Below are 18807 nucleotides of genomic sequence, written 5' to 3' on the forward strand. Positions count from 1 at the left end.
GTTGTTTTCTGCCAAATATCAACATGAATCAACTATCGGTATGCATATGTCCCTTTCCAGCCCTTGGATTTGTTAAGGGGCACCTCTTGTCTGCTCTTAACTGATTACGGCGAGTCATTCCCAGGACTCTTTTCCTTCCCTCCCAGCGGCAGTGGGATGTCTGAATAGGCTTCATACCGGGCCTGTCAAGGTTTAAAGTGCCTTCTGGAGGTTCAAGCAAAACTTACAGGTGCTGAGCAAAAATTAAAGTTGTACACATGGAGTATGCAGCCATTGCTATCAGCTAAAGCTGACTGGGCAGTCAGCTTTCATTCTCTGATTACCTTCTGCTAGTTTTTAAATGAAATATTTATAATGACAGTGAAAGTGAAAGTCGCTCCGTTGTGATTCTTTGAGACCCCCTTGGAATTTTCCAGGCCAGAATACTGGAGCGGGTATCCTTTCCCTTCTCCAGTGGATCTTCTCAACCCAGGGATCAAACCCAGGTCTCTAGCATTGCAGGCAAATTCTTCACCGGCTGAGCCACAAGGGAAGCCCTTATAATGACAGTATTTATAATGAAATGTAAATGGAATACTTAAAATGAATTACTCTAATATGATAAATACCTATGAACTCACCACAAATATAACTTAAATTTTAGTAAAAACTTCAGTATATTATGCTAGCTTTGATTCATTCAAGTAGAGCAATACAGATAGGCAGAAACTCCCCTCTACACTATCCTCAGAATGGTTAGATCATTATTCCCATGCATGTTTTTATATGTGTACCCATGGCAATATATTTTCTTTTGCGTGTTTAGACATGTAATTAAATGGAATCATTCATACCTATCATTCTGCACCTTTCTTCTCTCAAAATTATACTTTTGAGACTTAATCAGTTGACAAATCTCTAGTTAATTTTCACTACTCATTTTGTGACTAATCCAAAATTTCTTTATCTTTTCCTTCACTGAGGGAGTTAGATTGTTTCTACTTTAGTGTACATAAGAGCAGCAATGAATACCATATGCAGAGATTCACTAAATAGATCCCCAGAAGTGTTTGCTGGGAACTTTATATAACTTTATTATCTATTGCCAAATTACTCTCTGAAATGATTGCACTAGTTTATACTCCCATCAGTGGTATATGTAACTTAGGGTCCCAGTTACTCACTCAGAAATATGAACTGAGAGAGGCTGGCTGAGGTAGCTTGGAAGGGAAATGGGGAGGGGAGGAGCGGATCCCCTGCTGCACCGCCAGAATACCTTTTGTCAGCACAAAAGGATACACATGGAACAGTTGTGGGTCACTATAAGACAGCAAACATGGGATCATCTTAGATCCTGTCTGAAAGGACTGGGTGGCATGACAGACTTTAGCACAGAGCCTGAGTTTCTAGGGGCTGAAAAAGGAGAACTGCATTTGCTTGTGAAAGGAACCAAAGATGAGTAGTTCATTGACGATGGAGTTGTAAAGGAACGCAGGATTGTCTTTAAGAATTAGCCTTTAAACATCTGATAGCATCACACAACATTGATCATCTACCATCGCAGCACTAGTAGGTAAAAAGTTTCCTGTTCCCCTTTACTCTTCTTCCTGCTAGGTTGGGGGGGGGGAGGTTTAGAAGGAAGCCAAGGTGAAAAAAGAAGCCCACTGTCTCCAAATGCCAGCTTCTTGCTGGCAATAAACCAGAGCTGAACAAGGGGAGAAGCCTCAGCTGTAAATGAAGTTTGGAATTTTAACTGAAAACATTCATTACTGAAATGACATATTTATGACCTGCACAGTAGGACTTTTTAAAACCTAAGAATGATCAGAAAAGTCACAACCCTATCCTCTATCTAGAATTTTCATCTAAAGACAGGAGAAGAGCTAGACCCAATGAATAAATCTAAATGGATAGTGGGAGAAAAAAACTAAGTTGCTTTCTAAGTATATTACAAAGTTGTGCTTATTCAACTTAACAATCATTCCCTCCAGGGTGGCTTTACCGCCTCTCTAGAAAGCTTCTCATCAACATATACAATTTGTTTTAAAATTCTGGCTAAGTCATATATTGGGTTGGCCAAAAGTCCATTCAGGTATTTCTGTAACATCTTATGGAAATACCTGAATGGACTCTTTTGGTCAACCAATGTAATTTAAACATAAAATCACCAAAAATTTGGAGTGCTTCCAAAGCTAAATAAAGTTGACCTGGAGATTGCATGCTTTTCTAGGTAGGTATTGAAGCAGCAGTACTATTTCCTACAATTAACTGCAATGACTAAATATTCATGTAAATAGCTTTCACCAATAGTCAAGCACTTGCAGTAGGCAAGAAGAAACAAATCCCTATATTTCACCCATCAAAATACAACAAATATTACAGAATGAACAAAGAAGACAAATATTCTTATTTAATATGAATGTTCTACTTATTAGAACTGAGAGCATCACTCATTTCCAGAGATAAATTAAATATACTATTTTCTATCATTAAGTAGAGTTTGGTATATGTGAACATTAATTTTACAGGGTAAATATGTTATTTTCCTTAATGCTGTACTTTCTAATAGAAATTGAATAATATAACTCCTTCAAAAAGATCTTACTTCAGAATCCAGGATGAAAAAACTCACAAGCAGAAAAGTCAATCAGAGAAAGCATATACCTCATTTGAAAGACACCATATTTTATTGGAATTATTTTTCTGTGTTGTATGCAAACTGAACTTTTAAATTAAATCCAAGTATACCTTTACAATAATTCTAGAGTTGAAAGGCACAGTGCAAGTGTAAATCAACAAAATGCAAGTATTCAAATCAAATCAACAAAATTAAAAATTATTTTAAAAATTAATTTTAGCACAAAAATTTGTAAATTCAGAGCACTACACCATCACCAGAATATGTAGTTTGACACTTAATTTTTTCACATTCATCTTCAAGCTGGCTTTAAGACCATTATTATTATTATATTATTATTATTATTAACCCTAATATTGTGGAATGTTCAGCATTTATGTTTGGTAGTCAGACATATATGATCTGTATAACCACACAGAGTTGAATTTATTCAGACAAGTCAGTGAGTTTGTTATACTTCAACCTGGAGAGTCTAACTGACCTAAATGTAAGATGTGATGGAGGGAGTCTCCAATGCTGAACTGAGTACTAAGATCAACTAGCACTTTAGATGAAAACCTAAACAAAGCAGATGTGTAGATGCTTTCAAACAATGACTGTAAAATAGCAAACTGGATAGATATTCTTACTAACTAGACGCTGACAATTTCAAATCAAGAAATGACTAGCCACTCTAACAATAGAATGAGGGAATAAAAGAGGTTTTAGAACAGTCTTCCGGTCTTCCACTTCAATAGTTTTCACCAAAAAGAAAATATGAAATAACGTCATATATCCCAATTTCTGTGAAACAAAAACAGGAAGAGATCTGTTGAAAACATGGAGCACATTCTTATTTCTAATTTGAAATCTCCTTTTAGGTTTTATGAGCTTTGAAATGCAAGTACAGCTTTAAAGCATCATAGTGGGTAATTATAGATGAATAATAATACAGGCTATATCCTAGGAGGCATCTGTAGGCGTTTTAATTGGAAATAAGCATTCTGAGATAATGCTAATAGCAGTGTAGAAAAATTAAGTTAAAAAGAATTCAAAGTGTAGGGAATCTTCCTGTGCTTTCTGGATTTTATTTTAATCATCTCCTCCACAGAGAATGAGCAGCACCTTCCTGTAGTCTCCGGATGTGTCACCCTGGTGGTGGGGGGGGCAAGAAAAGCAGAGTTCAGTCAGAGAAATGGGCTTCAAAATAGAATATACAGCTCAAAGTCATCTAGGTTAACTTTTCCAATCTTGCCTGGATTTTTCTAGGAGAAGTGTTTTTGGTTTTTTTTATTTTTTTTTTATTTTTAAATGACATTTGTTATTTTTATTACAAAAAGAACACTTGTTCAATGTAGAAAATAAAGACATAAAAGAATATAAAGATCATCCATAATTCCAACATCTAGAGATTACTATGCCTAACATTTTGGTTTTTGTATATCCTTCCTGACTTTTTTCTATGCATATAGATTCCTACATGATGAGATTGTAGTATTCGTCTGTATTCTGCTTTTTTACTTAATATTGCTGATCTCCTATTATTAAATATTCCTCCACAACATCCTTCCTTAATGGTTACAGAGTATTCCATTTTACATAGGTAAAATAATTTATTTGATCTCCGCCCATTGGATATTTACGTTGTTTCCAATTTTTCACTATTAAAAACACTGCTGTAATAAACATACATTTTTGTGCATTTTCTTAATGATTTATTCAGAATAAATTTTCATAAAATGGGAATTGCCAGATTAATGATCATGCATTTTCCTTTAATATGGTTTGCAAAATAGCCTTCTGGAAAGAAGAAATAATTTTTATGTAGAATTTTTCATGGTCTAAATAATAGATCAGTTTTTGTTAGTGCTTCATGGGTGACTAGAAAAGATGGGATTGGATTCAAAGTTTACTGTATATTATTCAAATCAACCTTAATACACCCTTGTTGATACTTTGCCTCATTGATCTGTCAAAAGATAAGGATGTGTTAAACACATCCAGCAAAGTATCCCCATCAACATCTTCTTCTGAAGTCTCAAGTTTCTTATTTGTATATTTGAATGCAATACTGTTTGGCACCTAAAGTTTCATGGTAATTTAATCTTGGTTGTAATGTGTAGCTTTTATCAAAATACAGTGATCCACTTTTTCTCTGTTTAATGCTTTTCCCCCATAAATTCTTTTTTTTTTTTTTTCTTTCTGGCCATGCTGCACAACACGTGGGATCCCAACTAGGGACTGAACTCATGCCCCTTGCATCGGGAGCCGAGAGTCTTAACCACTGGACTGCCAGGGAAGTCCTGAATTCTTCTTTTTACTTTTAATATAACCCCTGCTTTCCTTTTATTTGTCTAATGTTCTTTTCCCTGGCTTTTTCTTTTAAAGCTTCTTACATATCACTGTATTTCAGTTGTTCTTTATAAACAGTATGCAGTAGGATTTTGTATTTTTACCTAAACTGGGAGTTTATATATTATCATAACTTATGTTTTTAACCTCACTTCTGTCTTTTTTCTATTATTTACATATTTTCTATTTCTATCCTGCTCCTTTTGGCAATTGTTATTGAATGGGCCATGGAGTCTTTATTTTTAGACTTTCCAGTGTTGTATGATATGAGTGTGTGTAAACACATATATTTGCATATTTATACATATACAAACACATAATGTAAATATATTTGTTGAGCTGTTTCCCCAAGTCAATATTTTTTACCCCATCATTTTAGGGTCTGTGTAGTATTCCATTGTATAGATTTTCCATAATTTGAGTCATCCCCTATTGGTTAATAAAAATGAAAATAATATGTAATAAGCTCTGTAACCACTAAGTAAGAATTTCCTGTTCCCCTCTTTCTCCAGCCCCTTATAACCTCTAGTGTACTTTTGGTCTCTATGAATTTACCTAGTCTAAATATTTCATGTAAGTAGAATCATATACAGTATTTGTCCTTTTGTGTCTGGTTTATTTCACTTAGCGTATTTCCAGAGTTCATCCATGTATCAGAAACTTCATTCATTTTATGTATGTATCTACCACACTGTAAACATTCATCTGTTAATGGACCCTTAGGTTGTTTTCACTTTTTGGTTATTATGAATAATGTTTACATTGGTGTACAACCTTGTTTTCATTTCTTTTGAGTATATACTTGGGAGTGGAATTGCTGGGTCATGTGGTAATTCTATGTTTTAATTACTTGAGGAAGTACCAAACTGTTTTCCACAGTGGCTGCACCATTTTACATTCACACCAGCAATACACAAGGTTCCAATTTGTCCACGTTGTCACCAACATTTGTTATTTTCCATTTTTGTTTTAATTTTAGCCATCTTAGTAGGTATGAAGATAGTCAAACCCTCTGTGATTTTTTAATTGGATTGTTTGTCTCTTTGCCATTGAGCTGTAGGAGTTCTTTATACATTCTGGATAGTAAACTCTTACTAGATATGATTTGTAAATATTTTCTCCCACTCTGTGCATTAGTGCACCTTTACCTTATTATTTCCCCTAAAGAAATTCCTAAACACTAACAATAGCTACATAAGAGGTATAGTTTATTTTTTAAACATTTATTGCCAAATCGCCTCCTAGGAAAGTTAGACTAGTTTACAGTGCTTCTGTAATAGCTGGTGAGTTTTCCCCAAGCCTTTCTCAATGCTGGTTATGAGCTCTTTAAACTTTGTTAAGGTATTTAGTGAAAAATGATGATCCATTCTTATTTGTAATCTATTATGTATTAGTGAAATTAAACATTGTCCATATTTAATGTCCATTTTGTGTTTCATCTTTCATTGAGCTCATGTTTTCTTTTTGTTCAGGTTTTTCCTTTTGGATTTTTCCCCCCTTTTTCTTAGTAATTTGTACAAGCTCTTCAGATAGGGATATTAACCCTATATTATATGTTACAAATATTTTCCCATAGCTTCATTTACAGTCATCCTTGAATCTTAAAATTGTTTTACTTACAGGTAGCTATATTTCAGCACTGCAAAATAAAATGACCTCACAGATTGTACAGAAATAGAAACAACTTTCTGAATGCCTTGTAGACATAGTTACAGACTCTGCAGTTCAAATCACCCAGTAGCTACACCTCTCCAAGCTATGAGTAGGATTCAGAATATTTAATTCACAGATCAAATCCTGACTTGACATTTACTGTGCTGGCAACACCAGCTTCTAGGGACATGAGTCTTGGTTTCATATTCCTTGGCTTCATATTTCATGTTCCTTCTGGTTTCCTCAAAGAGCAAAACTGCAGTAATGAGGGGTTTTGAGCAATGTCAATCATTTCTCATTACTCCCCATGCCATGTTAGGACGCAATGTCTGGTGCCAGGTAAAGAACAGCAATCCAGGACAACTGTCGTGTTTTCCCTTATTTTCAGCAGACCTCAGCTGGCCCAGGATGGGGTTCTGGATGACTGATTCAATAGCTTAACTTTTATTGTAAGCAGGTAGAAATGGAAATTGTGCTCTTAAAACCATTCATTAAAATATAATCTTTCTCTGTCTGGGATCCACATGAAATAATTACTATATTTAGAAGGCAAATATTTTCAGCTTCTAACCAGGCAGAGATTTAAACATCCATGTGAAAGGAGACAGACTGGAAATATTTGAGAGTACCACTTTAAAGGGAAGGATATCTGACAAGAAGGAGATGATAAGAAGTGTCTAAATACTTAGGTCAGAACCTGCTCCTTTCATCAGTGTTTTCCCCTGGCTCCCGTGACCCACCTTGATGAAGGAGTATAGAGACTTTCCATAGAGCCTCTTGAAGTTTGCCCGGATGTCCAACATGTCAATCTCCGCTCGAGAAACCATCACTCTGATAAGGGTGTCGTCATCGGTGCCCAAGCCCTAAGGAAGAAACCAGATCCCTGCATACAGAGCTGAGCTGGTTTTCAGACAGGGCCCTTCGTTAGGCTATCAAGGCAAGACTAGGTATCAGTCTTCCATTGACACCCTTTGGACTACAACCTTAGGGGCCTGTGGAATATTGCCCCTCCTCACAGAGCTGCAGGCTTTCTCCAACTTATGTTTTCAACCCTCTGTGTGCTGACCAGAGGGGACCACCCTCTGCCCTTCTGGAGACACACCCTGTGCTCTCCAGCCCGCCTGCCTCACCTACAGAGATCCACCCACCATGTTATCCTTCACAGCTTCACCATCCTTCCTACCATGTAAAATCCTCTGACATAAAACTTCCTTTAAGGTTCTGCTTAAATATACCAGTTCCTTATAAATTCATTTTTGATCCTCACCCCCAAACAAGCATTTTTAAAAATACCCTTTCCTTTGTGTCCTTAAGATATTTGGATCCTCAGTGACTGTCTTACATTCTGTTTTGTTCTTATGGTGTTTTGCACATACCTGCCTTCCTGTCTAGAAGTCCTGCCTTCCTGTCAAGGCTAGAAGCTCTCTGAGAGCAAGGACAGATTTTGATCTCTCTTGCCCCTCAGCAAGAGTGCTTCCACAGAGTACCATTCATGGTTAGGAGCTGGGGCTCTGAAGCCTGTCTGCCAGTGTTGGCATTCCTGCTCCATTAGGACCCTGAGCAAATTGCTTAGCCTCTTTATGCCTCAGTTTTCTCAACTATAAAATGGATGTTGGTAATGGTACTTGCCCCACAGAGCTGTTGTGGGGATAAAATTATACATATAAAGCATTAGGAAGAGTGATCACACATTATATAAGTACTCAGTACATATTATCTAGCATTATTATTAGCAAGCACTCGGTGAAGTATTTGAAGAATTGAACTGAATAGCTCAAGCTGATTTTGGCTACTTTGTGTGGGGTATGTAAATAAGCATATGAAGGTGGACATGTAAGACCCTCAGAGCCATTCAGACGCCAACAACAAGGCCATTTACCTTCATGGATTTATAAAGCCTTTCAGCAAAATATGCAGATTTGTTCCTCATGCACTTTACTGTCAAGAGATTAAAAAAAGAAATGAAAAACTTACAGATAAAATCTACGAGAAAAAAGTGACAGTTGTTCCCATTGTTTCTACAAGGTCTGAAATAGTATCTCTTGATTGTTTTGTTGGAAAAATGTAGCCAACAATGTTTTATGAGCATAGGCTATGCTAAATGCATTTTCACAGGTGGAAAGTACCCTCAATTTATTGTCAAGTTCCTGAAGAAATACTTAATAACGGCCATTAAAGCAAAGACACCAAAAAATTTCAAACAGATTATTGTTATCTGTACCATATGAAATAGTTATTAGTTCTAACCATTCACAGACTTGCAAGAAGCAGCTAGTATAGGATTAACCCTTCCATGTACTGAGATATAAAGGCACAAAGGATATAAAAATATATAAAGCCACATGGTACAATAACAATCAGGCTGTATATAGTATTTCTCACTTAAAATTCTGGCTTGCACATCATGAGTGCTTTTAAAAAATTTTTACCCCCCCAAAAAAAATTTCTACAACCCATGATGACAAATTGAGAACAAGAAGGAAAGCCTGTAAAAATTTGTTTCTCCACTCCCCACTCCCTACCAGCTTACCTATGGCCAGCAGAGCATCTTCAAAGCTGCCAGATGTTTCAGATTTAATACTCTGTTCAACATCCTTTTGTGCTATCCTTTTGTATTCATCAAACACTACAAAAAATAACAAAATGAAATTATAAAAAATAAAAAAAAAGAGGAAACTAAAATGTTTAAGAGAAAGAGCATTTTTAACTAGACTATACTGGTTATTCTCCAGCATTTTTCAAGAGGAAACTAGTTAGCAATGTGGGTGAGAACCAGGGTGCCTATGACAAGTGGAATGGGCCAGAGATGTGGAAAGAATGTTGCGAATCTTGGAAGACATAAGGCAAGTCATTTCCCTTCTGTGGGATCTGTTTTCACCACATAAAGTGGAGATTACCTCTGGAGAGATACACTTTCTTAGCAGAATGTGTCTCTTTAATTTTTGCCTTGGTAATCACCTGTATATTCATCTTCCTTTCAGCTCATTAAAACTAGAGCAATTCTTATTTACATTACAATAGTCAAGACATGGAAGCACCTAAATGTTCATCAACAAGTGAATGGATAAAGAAGATGTGATATATATAAATACACACACACACACACACACACACATATACACACACAACAGAATATTACTCAGCCATCAAAAAGAATGAAATAATGCCATTTGCAGCAACATGGATGCACATAAAGATTATCATACTAAGTGAAGTCAGAGAAAAACAAATATTATACGATATCATTTACAAGTGGAATCTAAAAAAATGATACAAATAAACTTATTTATACAACAGATGCAGATTCAAACATATAGAAAACAAACTTATGGTTACTAAAAGGGAAATGTGGGGGAGGGAAAAATTAGGAGTTTTGGATTAGCAGATAAAAACTACTATATATAAAATAGATAAGCAACAATATCCTACTGTAGAGCACAGGGAACTATATTTGGTATCTTGTAATAACCTATAAAGGAAAAGAATCTGAAGAAGAATATATATACGTGTGCACATACACATAACTGAATCACTGCTGTATAGTGGAAAGTAACACAACATTGTCAATCAACTATATTTTTTAAAAAAATTAGAGCAATTCAACCTTTTCTAAACTTAGTCACATTTGATAATATCTGGTTGCATCTTTTAATAGACTTTAACATAACTAAAAATTCTCTCCTTTCTTAACAAATATTTTTAAATGTTAAGGATCTTCCCATGTGTCGCAGTAGTAAAGAATCCAGCTACCAATGCATGAGACATGGGTTCAATCCCTAAGTAGGGAAGATTCCCTGGAGGAGGAAATGGCAACCCACTCCAGTATTCTTGCCGGGAAAATCCCATGGGTGGAGGGGCCTGGTGGACTGCAGTCCATGGGGTTGCAAAGAGCCAGACACAACTGAGCAAAGAAGCGCACACACACACTTTAAAATATTATGTACATATTTTCCTCTCTTGCTGCCTCCTCTGGAGCCTACTTAGTGTGTGTATCTGTTTTATCTTCTTAACACTGCTTTCTTTGGAATGCTATCCCACAACCGCATCAGTCATTCTCACAGGACTGTCAAACCAGGGACACTCCTTTCACTGAACATATATCATAAGCTCTAACAACTGAGTGAGCAGTTCATTCAACTAGGACCAATCAGCCTTACTCTCCTGGATATTTTTTTACTGAGCAGACCATGAGGATGGCTAAAAGCACAGTAATTTTTAACCTTAGAGAATGTAAGCATCATCTGGGAAACCCGTTAAACTACTTGGGTGTCACTCTCAGAAATTCTAAATCAGCCTATCTGAAGTAGAGGCTCAAGAATCAGCATTTTAATTTTATTTTTACTTATTTTTGCCTGTACTGGGTTTTGGTTGCTGCACCTGGGCTTTCTCTAGTTGCAGTGAGGGGGAATTATTCTCTAGTTGCAGGGCTCGGACTTCTCACTGCGGTGGCTTTTCTCCTTGCAGGGAGCACAGGATCTAGGGAGTGCCAGCTCAGCAGTTGTAACACACGGGCTTAGCTGCTCTACGGTATGTGGAATCTTCCCAGACCAGGGATGGAACCCATGTCCCCTGCATTGGTAGGCGGATTCTTGGACCACCAGGGAAATCCAAGAATCAGCACTTTTAATGAAAACCTGATTTTTGAAAACTCTGCCTTAGAAATAAATCCATGACTCCCTTCTACTGAGATTTCCCAGAACTGCCTTGATTTCTAGTCTTTTTAGAGCTGTTCAGCTCTCTTCAGTACAGTGGACTGCTAGCATTTTCCATTTCTTTTTTATCCCATTCTATATTGTCTCCTCTTTTCCTATGTAATTATTTAATGTGTATCACTTGGAATTAAAAAATCCAATTGACACATTTTCTAAACCTCAGTTTTCTCTACTCTAAAATGGGGAAAAGAAGAGAAGTGAAAGGCAAAAGAGAAAAGGAAAGATATATCCATCTGAATGCAGAGTTGCAAAGAACATCAAGGAGAGATAAGAAAGCCTTCCTCAGTGATCAATGCAAAGAAATAGAGGAAAAGAATAGAATGGGAAAGACTAGAGATCTCTTCAAGAAAATTAGAGATACCAAGGGAACATTTCTTGCAAAGACAGGCACAATAAAGGACAGAAATGGTATGGACCTAATAGAAGCAGAAGATACTAAGAAGAGGTGGCAAAGAATACACAGAACTATACAAAAAAGATCTTCATGACCCAGATAATCACGATGGTGTGATCAATCACCTAGAGCCAAACATCCTGGAAAGCGAAATCAAGTGGGCCTTAGAAAGCATCACTCTGAACAAAGCTAGTGGAGGTGATGGAATTCCAGTTGAGCTATTTCAAATCCTAAAAGATGATGCTGTGAAAGTGTTGCCCTCAATATGCCAGCAAATTTGGAAAACTCAGTAGTGGCCACAGGACTGGAAAAGGTCAGTTTTCATTCCAATCCCAAAGAAAGGCAATGCCAACGAAGGATCAAACTACTGCACAATTGCACTCATCTCACATGCTAGCTTTCCTTGTGGCTCAGCTGGTAAAGAATCCACCTGCGATGCAGGAGACCTGGGTTCGATCATCCCTGGGTTGGGAAGATCCCCTATGGAGAAGGAAAAGGCTACCCACTTCAGTATTCTGGCCTAGACAATTACATGAACTGCATAATCCATGGGGTGGCAAAGAGTCGGACATGACTGAGTGACTTTCACTTTTCTTTCTTTCACATGCTAGCAAAGTAATGCTCAAAATTCTCCAAGCCAGGCTTCAACAGTACATGAACCATGAGATTCCAGATGTTCAAGCTGGATTTAGAAAAGGCAGAGGAACCAGAGATCAAATTGCCGACATCCGTTGGATCAAAAAAGCAAGAGAATTCCAGGAAAACATCTATTTCTGCTTTATTGACTATCCCAAAGCCTTTGACTGTGTAGATCACAATAAACTGAAAAATTCTTAAAGAGATGGGTATACCAGATCACCTGACCTGCCTCTTGAGAAATCTGTATGCAGGTCAGGAAGCAACAGTTAGAACTGGACATGGAACAACAGATTGGTTCCAAATAGGGAAAGGAGTACATCAAGGCCATATATTGTCACCCTGTTTATTTAACTTATATGCATAGTACATCATGAGAAATGCTGGGATGCATGAAGCACAAGCTGGAATCAAGATTGCCAGGAGAAATATCAAGAACATCAGATATGCAGATGACACCACCCTTATGGCAGAAAGTGAAGAAGAACTAAAGAGCCTCTTGATGAAAGTGAAAGAGGAGAGTGAAAAAGTTGGCTTAAAGCTCAACATTCAGAAAACTAAGATCATGGCAAATGGGGAAACAGTGTTAACAGTGACAGACTATTTTTTTGGGCTCCAAAATCACTGCAGATGGTGACTGCAGCCATGAAATTAGAAGACACTTGCTCCTTGGAAGAAAAGTTATGACCAACCTAGACAGCATATTAAAAAGCAGAGACGTTACTTTGCCAACAAATGTCTGTCTAGTCAAGGCTATGGTTTTTCCAGTAGTCATGTATGGATGTGAGAGTTGGACTATAAAGAAAGCTGAGTGCCGAAGAATTGATGCTTTTGAACTGTGGTGTTGGAGAATACTCTTGAGAGTCCCCTGGACTGCAAGGAGATCCAACCAGTCCATCCTAAGGGAAATCAGTCCTGAATATTCATTGAAAAAACTGATGCTGAAGCTGAAACTCCAATACTTTGGCCACCTGATGCAAAGAACTGACTCACTGAAAAAGACCCTGATGCTCCCTGAAGGCGGGAGAAGAAGGGGACGATGGATGATGGCATCACTGACTCAGTGGACATGAGTTTGAGTAAATTCCGGGAGTTGTTGATGGACAGGGAGGCCTGGAGTGCTGCAGTCCATGGGGTCGCAAAGAGTTGGAAATGACTGAGCGACTGAACTGAACTGAAAATGGGGAAAATAATGTCTGCTTTCATTGTTATGTTGCAACAAACAATACTTATAATATACTAAGCACTGCACCTGGAAGATAGATTTTAGTTATTATGAATCCTCACTATTGTTGGTTGGTAATTAAACTATGATGTTTGTTCAAATAATGCTTAAAAGATTTTCTTCCAGTGGCTTACAAGCACAAGTTACACTACTGACTTGTGCCTAGAAGCGAAAATTGTTGAAAATATATTAATATTTCCATTAAATCCACTTCTGAGGACATGCAGTTCCTGAAAAGTATCACCAGGGGGAGATGTGCTTTATTAATAATCAGGCAAGGGAAGGCAAAAAAATAGGGAGCTGAATCAGAAGTTGGTGCATCTGATGATGCGTGCGTGCTCAGTCGTGTGTAACTCTTTGCAACCCCATGGACTGTAGCATGCCTGGCTCCTCTGTCTGTGAAGATTCACCAGGCAAGAATACTGGAGTGGGTTGTCACTCCCTTCTCCAGAGCATCTTCCTGACTCAGGAATTGAACCTGGGTCTCCTACATTGGCGGGTGGATTCTTTCTGAGCCACCTGGGAAGCCCTGGATCTGATGATAGTTCATGACATTTAATAACTGGAATAATCACTTACTGTCAGTGTGGAATACCTGAAATAATTGCAACTTTCAAATATATTGTAATTTTAAATTATTTTTTAAAGTTTTCAATTTAGCAAACTCTTTCGCCTCAAATTTCTCACCAGTTTTGTAAACTGTGAGTGATTATAAGGGCATGATGAGTTTATAAAATTAGGATATAGCATAAAGACCTAGACAGCTTATATAAAACATGAAATATCTTACTAAACCTTTATCACTGTTTACAGGAAGAAAATAAACCAGACAACAAATATTCTACAGCTGTATAGTGCCTTCTCCCCAAAGAACTCAAAAGTACATTACAAAGACTAGCATTATCAGAAGCAAAACAGAAACTTTACACATAGGAAATAAAATTTGAAATTATCCACTCTTCATCTTATGCAACAAACCCACTAAAGTAATCACTTCTATTAGCTTTTACAACTTGGATGTTAAACAGGAATAAATGTCAACCAATATTTCTATTTTAATACTTGCTGATGTACTAAAGATTTTGTCTTATATAACTAAATTTAAATAGAGCTACTTTAGAAAAAAAGATTGACTATGGAAGTGGGTGAAAGTGAAGTTGCTCAGTCGTGTCCAACTCTCTGTGACCCTGTGGACTGTAGCCTACCAGGCTTCTTGGTCCATGGGATTTTCCAAGCAAGAGTACTGGAGTGGGTTGCCATTTCCTTCTTCAGACCATGGAAGTGAGTTTCCTACAAACAGGAATGCCAAACCTCTATGAACATATCTGCTGCTGCTAAGTCGCTTCAGTCGTGTCCGACTCTGTGCGACCCCAAAGGCGGCAGCCCACCAGGCTCGCCCGTCCCTGGGATTCTCCAGGCAGGAATACTGGAGTGGGTTGCCATTTCCTTCTCCAGAACATATCCGCTAATTACTCATAATTAATCTTCCAGCAATTGACTCTCATGCATATCATTGCACTCAACAGTTCTCAACCTAAGACATTTAAGACAGTTCAGTACAATTAGTAAAGTACTTTACACCAAGTAAAGGAAAAAAGGTTATCAGTTATGGGTAATATCATTTTCACTATCTTTCAAATAGTTTCTTTAGAAAAAAAACCAAGTGCCTTACCATGCAACAGATGATTTCGATTCCGAGAACAGAGAATAGTTAGAAATTTCACCTCATCTGTCCCCCATTTCTTCTCTCCAGCCTCATACAGGTCCTGAAGCCAAACAAAGCACGAGTTTAAAAGACAACAGAGACGGTGCCAGAACATCTGTAAATACTTCCAGAACTTCAAAGAGCGGGAGTTGGCTTAGTTTTATTTTCCTGGTGACGGGGGTAGAAGTGGTGTTGGCAGTGAGTGGAAATGACTCAGGATTTTTCCTTAGGTATAAGACTAACGGAACTCTATGATACCTCCCGGAGAGTCAGAGCAAACATGCAGACTTCGTGGTTTGTCTTAAGAACCAAAAGGAATGCTTGACTTGGGCTGTTCCATATGGTAGCCACTAACTACATGTGGCTATTTGAATTTTAATTAACTAGAGAAAATTTAAAATTCAACCCCCCAGCCATACTAGCCACATGTCAAGTGCTCAATGGCCACATGTGGCTTAGTGGTTACCCATACTAGACTCAGAAGGTGTAGAGCATTTTCAACATTAAAGAAAGTTCTATTGGACAACACCACTCTGGAATGACCTGTGATTTACTTCTCTCCAGTGGCACGTGGCTTCTCTCCCCACTGTTCATTTATAACCAGCAGCTGGCTTGTTAAATTTCTCAAAATACCCTTCACTGATACATTTTGTCACTCCTTGGGCTTACCTCCATCTACTCAGCTGTTTCTTCACTTCCCTCTCTACTGCCACATGATTAAAGAGTCAGTTCTCAGGATCATGGAATTTTATCATTTTACAGTTGATTTACAATGTTGTGTTAATTTCAGGTGTTTAGCAAAATGAATCAGTTATACATATATACACTCTTTTCTAGATTCTTTTTCCCATACAGAGGACTGTGGAATTTTATTTTGATTTATTTATTTATTTTGGACTGTGGAATTTTAAAGCTGGGAGGACACAAAAGGTTTATCTAGTTCAGTGTTTCTCAAATCTGATTCTCAGCAGGCTTGTGAGTGCCTCAATCAATAAAGTACAGTGGCGGCAACACTGATTTCTGAGGCTAGGTCATAAAGCTCAGGCAGCTTTGATTCTCATGGAATGCTGGCTTTCTAGGTGGTCCCTCTTGAAAGGCAGCCGCCATGCTCTGGGAAGCCCACACCACCTGAAGAGGCCTGAGGTATGAGACCCTTTCGAAGCCTGAGATGAGCCCCGTGTTCATAGCCCAGACACCAGACACAAGTGATGGAGACTCCTACCCCCAGCCATTTGAGCCACCTCTAGCAGTTCAAGTCTTCCCAGCTAAGACCTCTGACATTATAAGCTTGAGGTAGTTCTTACACAGCAGTTGTAACTACAACATGTGGGCAAACAAGGAACTTTCCATCTCTCACAGAATGATACTTTTGTAAAATACCAGAAAAACTAACTTGAAAAGGGTAAAGTTTTAGTTATGGGTAGAAAACGGTATCTTTTTGTGTTAGTTTTTTTAAATAACTAGTGAGGTTGGTCATTTTTTGGTGTATTTGCCATTTCTATTTTTCTTTTTTTTTTTTGAGTTGCCTGTTAATGTCCAATGTCTTTTTTTTTTTTAAAGAAATGGGGCATTCTTATTCAGAACAAATATGAATAAGTTTCAATAACAGTATTGAAACTGTAGTTTACTTATATATTTTCATATTAAGCTTACTATACATAGGGTGAAATTTCTCCCCATTCTGTCATTTGATCTTTAATTTTGTTTGTGGTATTGTTTGGTAAAACAACTCTTTCTTCTTAAAATTCAGCCAAACTACCAATCCTTTTGCTTTATGGTTTCTATCTTAAAAGAAAATGCATACAAAATCCTTTTCCAGTTCCAGATTTAAAAAGAATATTCAACTTTTTTATACTACTTTTATGGCTTACTTTATTTATGCTAAAAATTTCAATCTATTTGGAATTTATTATGCTGTCAGGTGAAAGTTGGGATCTAACTTTATTGTTTCTCAAACGGTTAGCCAATTTTTCCAACTCCACTGAGTAACCTGTGCTTTCTTCACTGACTTGAAATGCATATATTCTGTATATATTTCTGTATATTCTCACATAGGCCTTGTTCTGCTCTTAGACTTTCCAATTATTCCGTTGACTTCTCCCTATCTTACACCAGGACCACATGCTTTAATTCATTTGTACATTTATTATACATTTAACTATATATTAGGGCAAGTCTGTCCATACCCTTCTTGTTGAGATTCTAATCTCCACTGTCTTTCCTCTATAGTCCTCATCTTATGTGATTGTTTTGTCTTTTTTTTCCCCTGAAAATTGGAGGCATTTTCAGCATTGCCTTTGACAACAATGACTGCTTTGTGCAATGTCATTTCTGATCAGTGCTGCTTCTAATAAACGTTTATTCTGTCTTTCCTTGTTTCTTTTTAGAATATTTATTTATTTTTGGCTGCATCAGGTCTCAGTTGTGACACACGGGCTCTAGAGCACAAGCGTCAATAGTTGCGGTGCTCGGGCTTAGTTGCCCCTCAGCATGAGGGATTTTAGTTTCCCACAGGGACTGAACCCTAGTCCCCTGCATTGGAAGGCAGATTGTTAACCACTGGATCGCCAGGGAAGTCTCCTTTCCTTGTAAGAACACTTCCCCTCCGCTTATCTAGCCTTCTCTTTATCTCTGCTTGCCTTCATGCAGTTCCATTTTCAGCTCCATTATTTTCTCACTGCATCTTTTTTTTTTAAAGCTCTTGTTTAGGTAATTAAAACCTGTCATTCTCTTGTATGTCAGGATCCAGAGCGATCTGAAATCTGTCTCTTCCTTAAAGTGAGCCCCTGTTTGCCTCCCTTTGAGCCCCAGTTTCTTCACAGGCCACATAGTATTTGAGTTGAGATTAGTGGATGTTCATGATCTTTGATCTTGAAATGATAAACAGTTTATCCAGACCTGGTTTTCTCCATACAACACAGTGCAATGGACTCTTCTTTGAGCTCCTCACTTTTCATCTGGATGAATTTCAATCAGGAGGACTTGCTGCAGGTCCAGTGGAGGTGGCTGAGACACAGCCCAAGTCTTCCCTGAGGAGTTTCTCCATTTGCAGGAAGCCACTCTATTTCCATCGGGGGCAGTGTGTGTGTGTGTGTGTTAACTTCTTTTCTGGGGCAGCAATGACTCTCCGGCATCCTTGGCCCAGCTTTGCTGCCCATCTGGCACGGTTTCCAGTTTTGATGCAGATTTTTCTCTATTTTTGTATTTCCTGGTTTGTTTTTCAAAGTGAATCAAATATGTGCCATATTCTAACAAAAGCTCTGAAGGGCATTTTCAAAGTGCTTTTAATACATTATAAATTTCTTTTTCAAGTAGGAATTCTGAACACTACCTGTTATTTCCTTGGGTGTGGTTTTCATCGCAAGAATAGATAAAATTGGACATTTAGCTTCTCTATATTTTAAATTTTCTACCTTTGATAATAAATTACTACCTAATTTCCCCTGTCCTGATAATTCTTTTCATCACAAACTAATTTACTTGCCTCAAAATCCAGTTCCATAATAGCCAAAGTCTGCAAATGGCCTTTTGCTG

General features: G+C 37.6%; 1 protein-coding gene across 2 annotated transcripts in view; it reads right to left on the reverse strand.

The window, feature by feature from the left end:
• Positions 1-2644: 2644 nt before the first annotated feature.
• The window catches only part of ANXA4 (annexin A4), a 72572-nt gene continuing 56409 nt past the window's right edge, over positions 2645-18807 (reverse strand). For both annotated transcript variants that reach the window (XM_061155131.1, XM_061155132.1), the window contains 5 exons: positions 15241-15334; positions 9132-9227; positions 8481-8539; positions 7342-7464; positions 2645-3748 (listed from right to left, as the gene is read on the reverse strand). In XM_061155131.1, coding sequence (XP_061011114.1) covers positions 3689-3748; positions 7342-7464; positions 8481-8539; positions 9132-9227; positions 15241-15334 — 432 coding nt within the window. In that variant the 3' untranslated portion in view covers positions 2645-3688. The remainder of the gene's footprint in view (positions 3749-7341; positions 7465-8480; positions 8540-9131; positions 9228-15240; positions 15335-18807) is intronic.

This window comes from Dama dama, chromosome 11 (assembly GCF_033118175.1).
Source record: "Dama dama isolate Ldn47 chromosome 11, ASM3311817v1, whole genome shotgun sequence".
Taxonomy (NCBI): domain Eukaryota; kingdom Metazoa; phylum Chordata; class Mammalia; order Artiodactyla; family Cervidae; genus Dama; species Dama dama.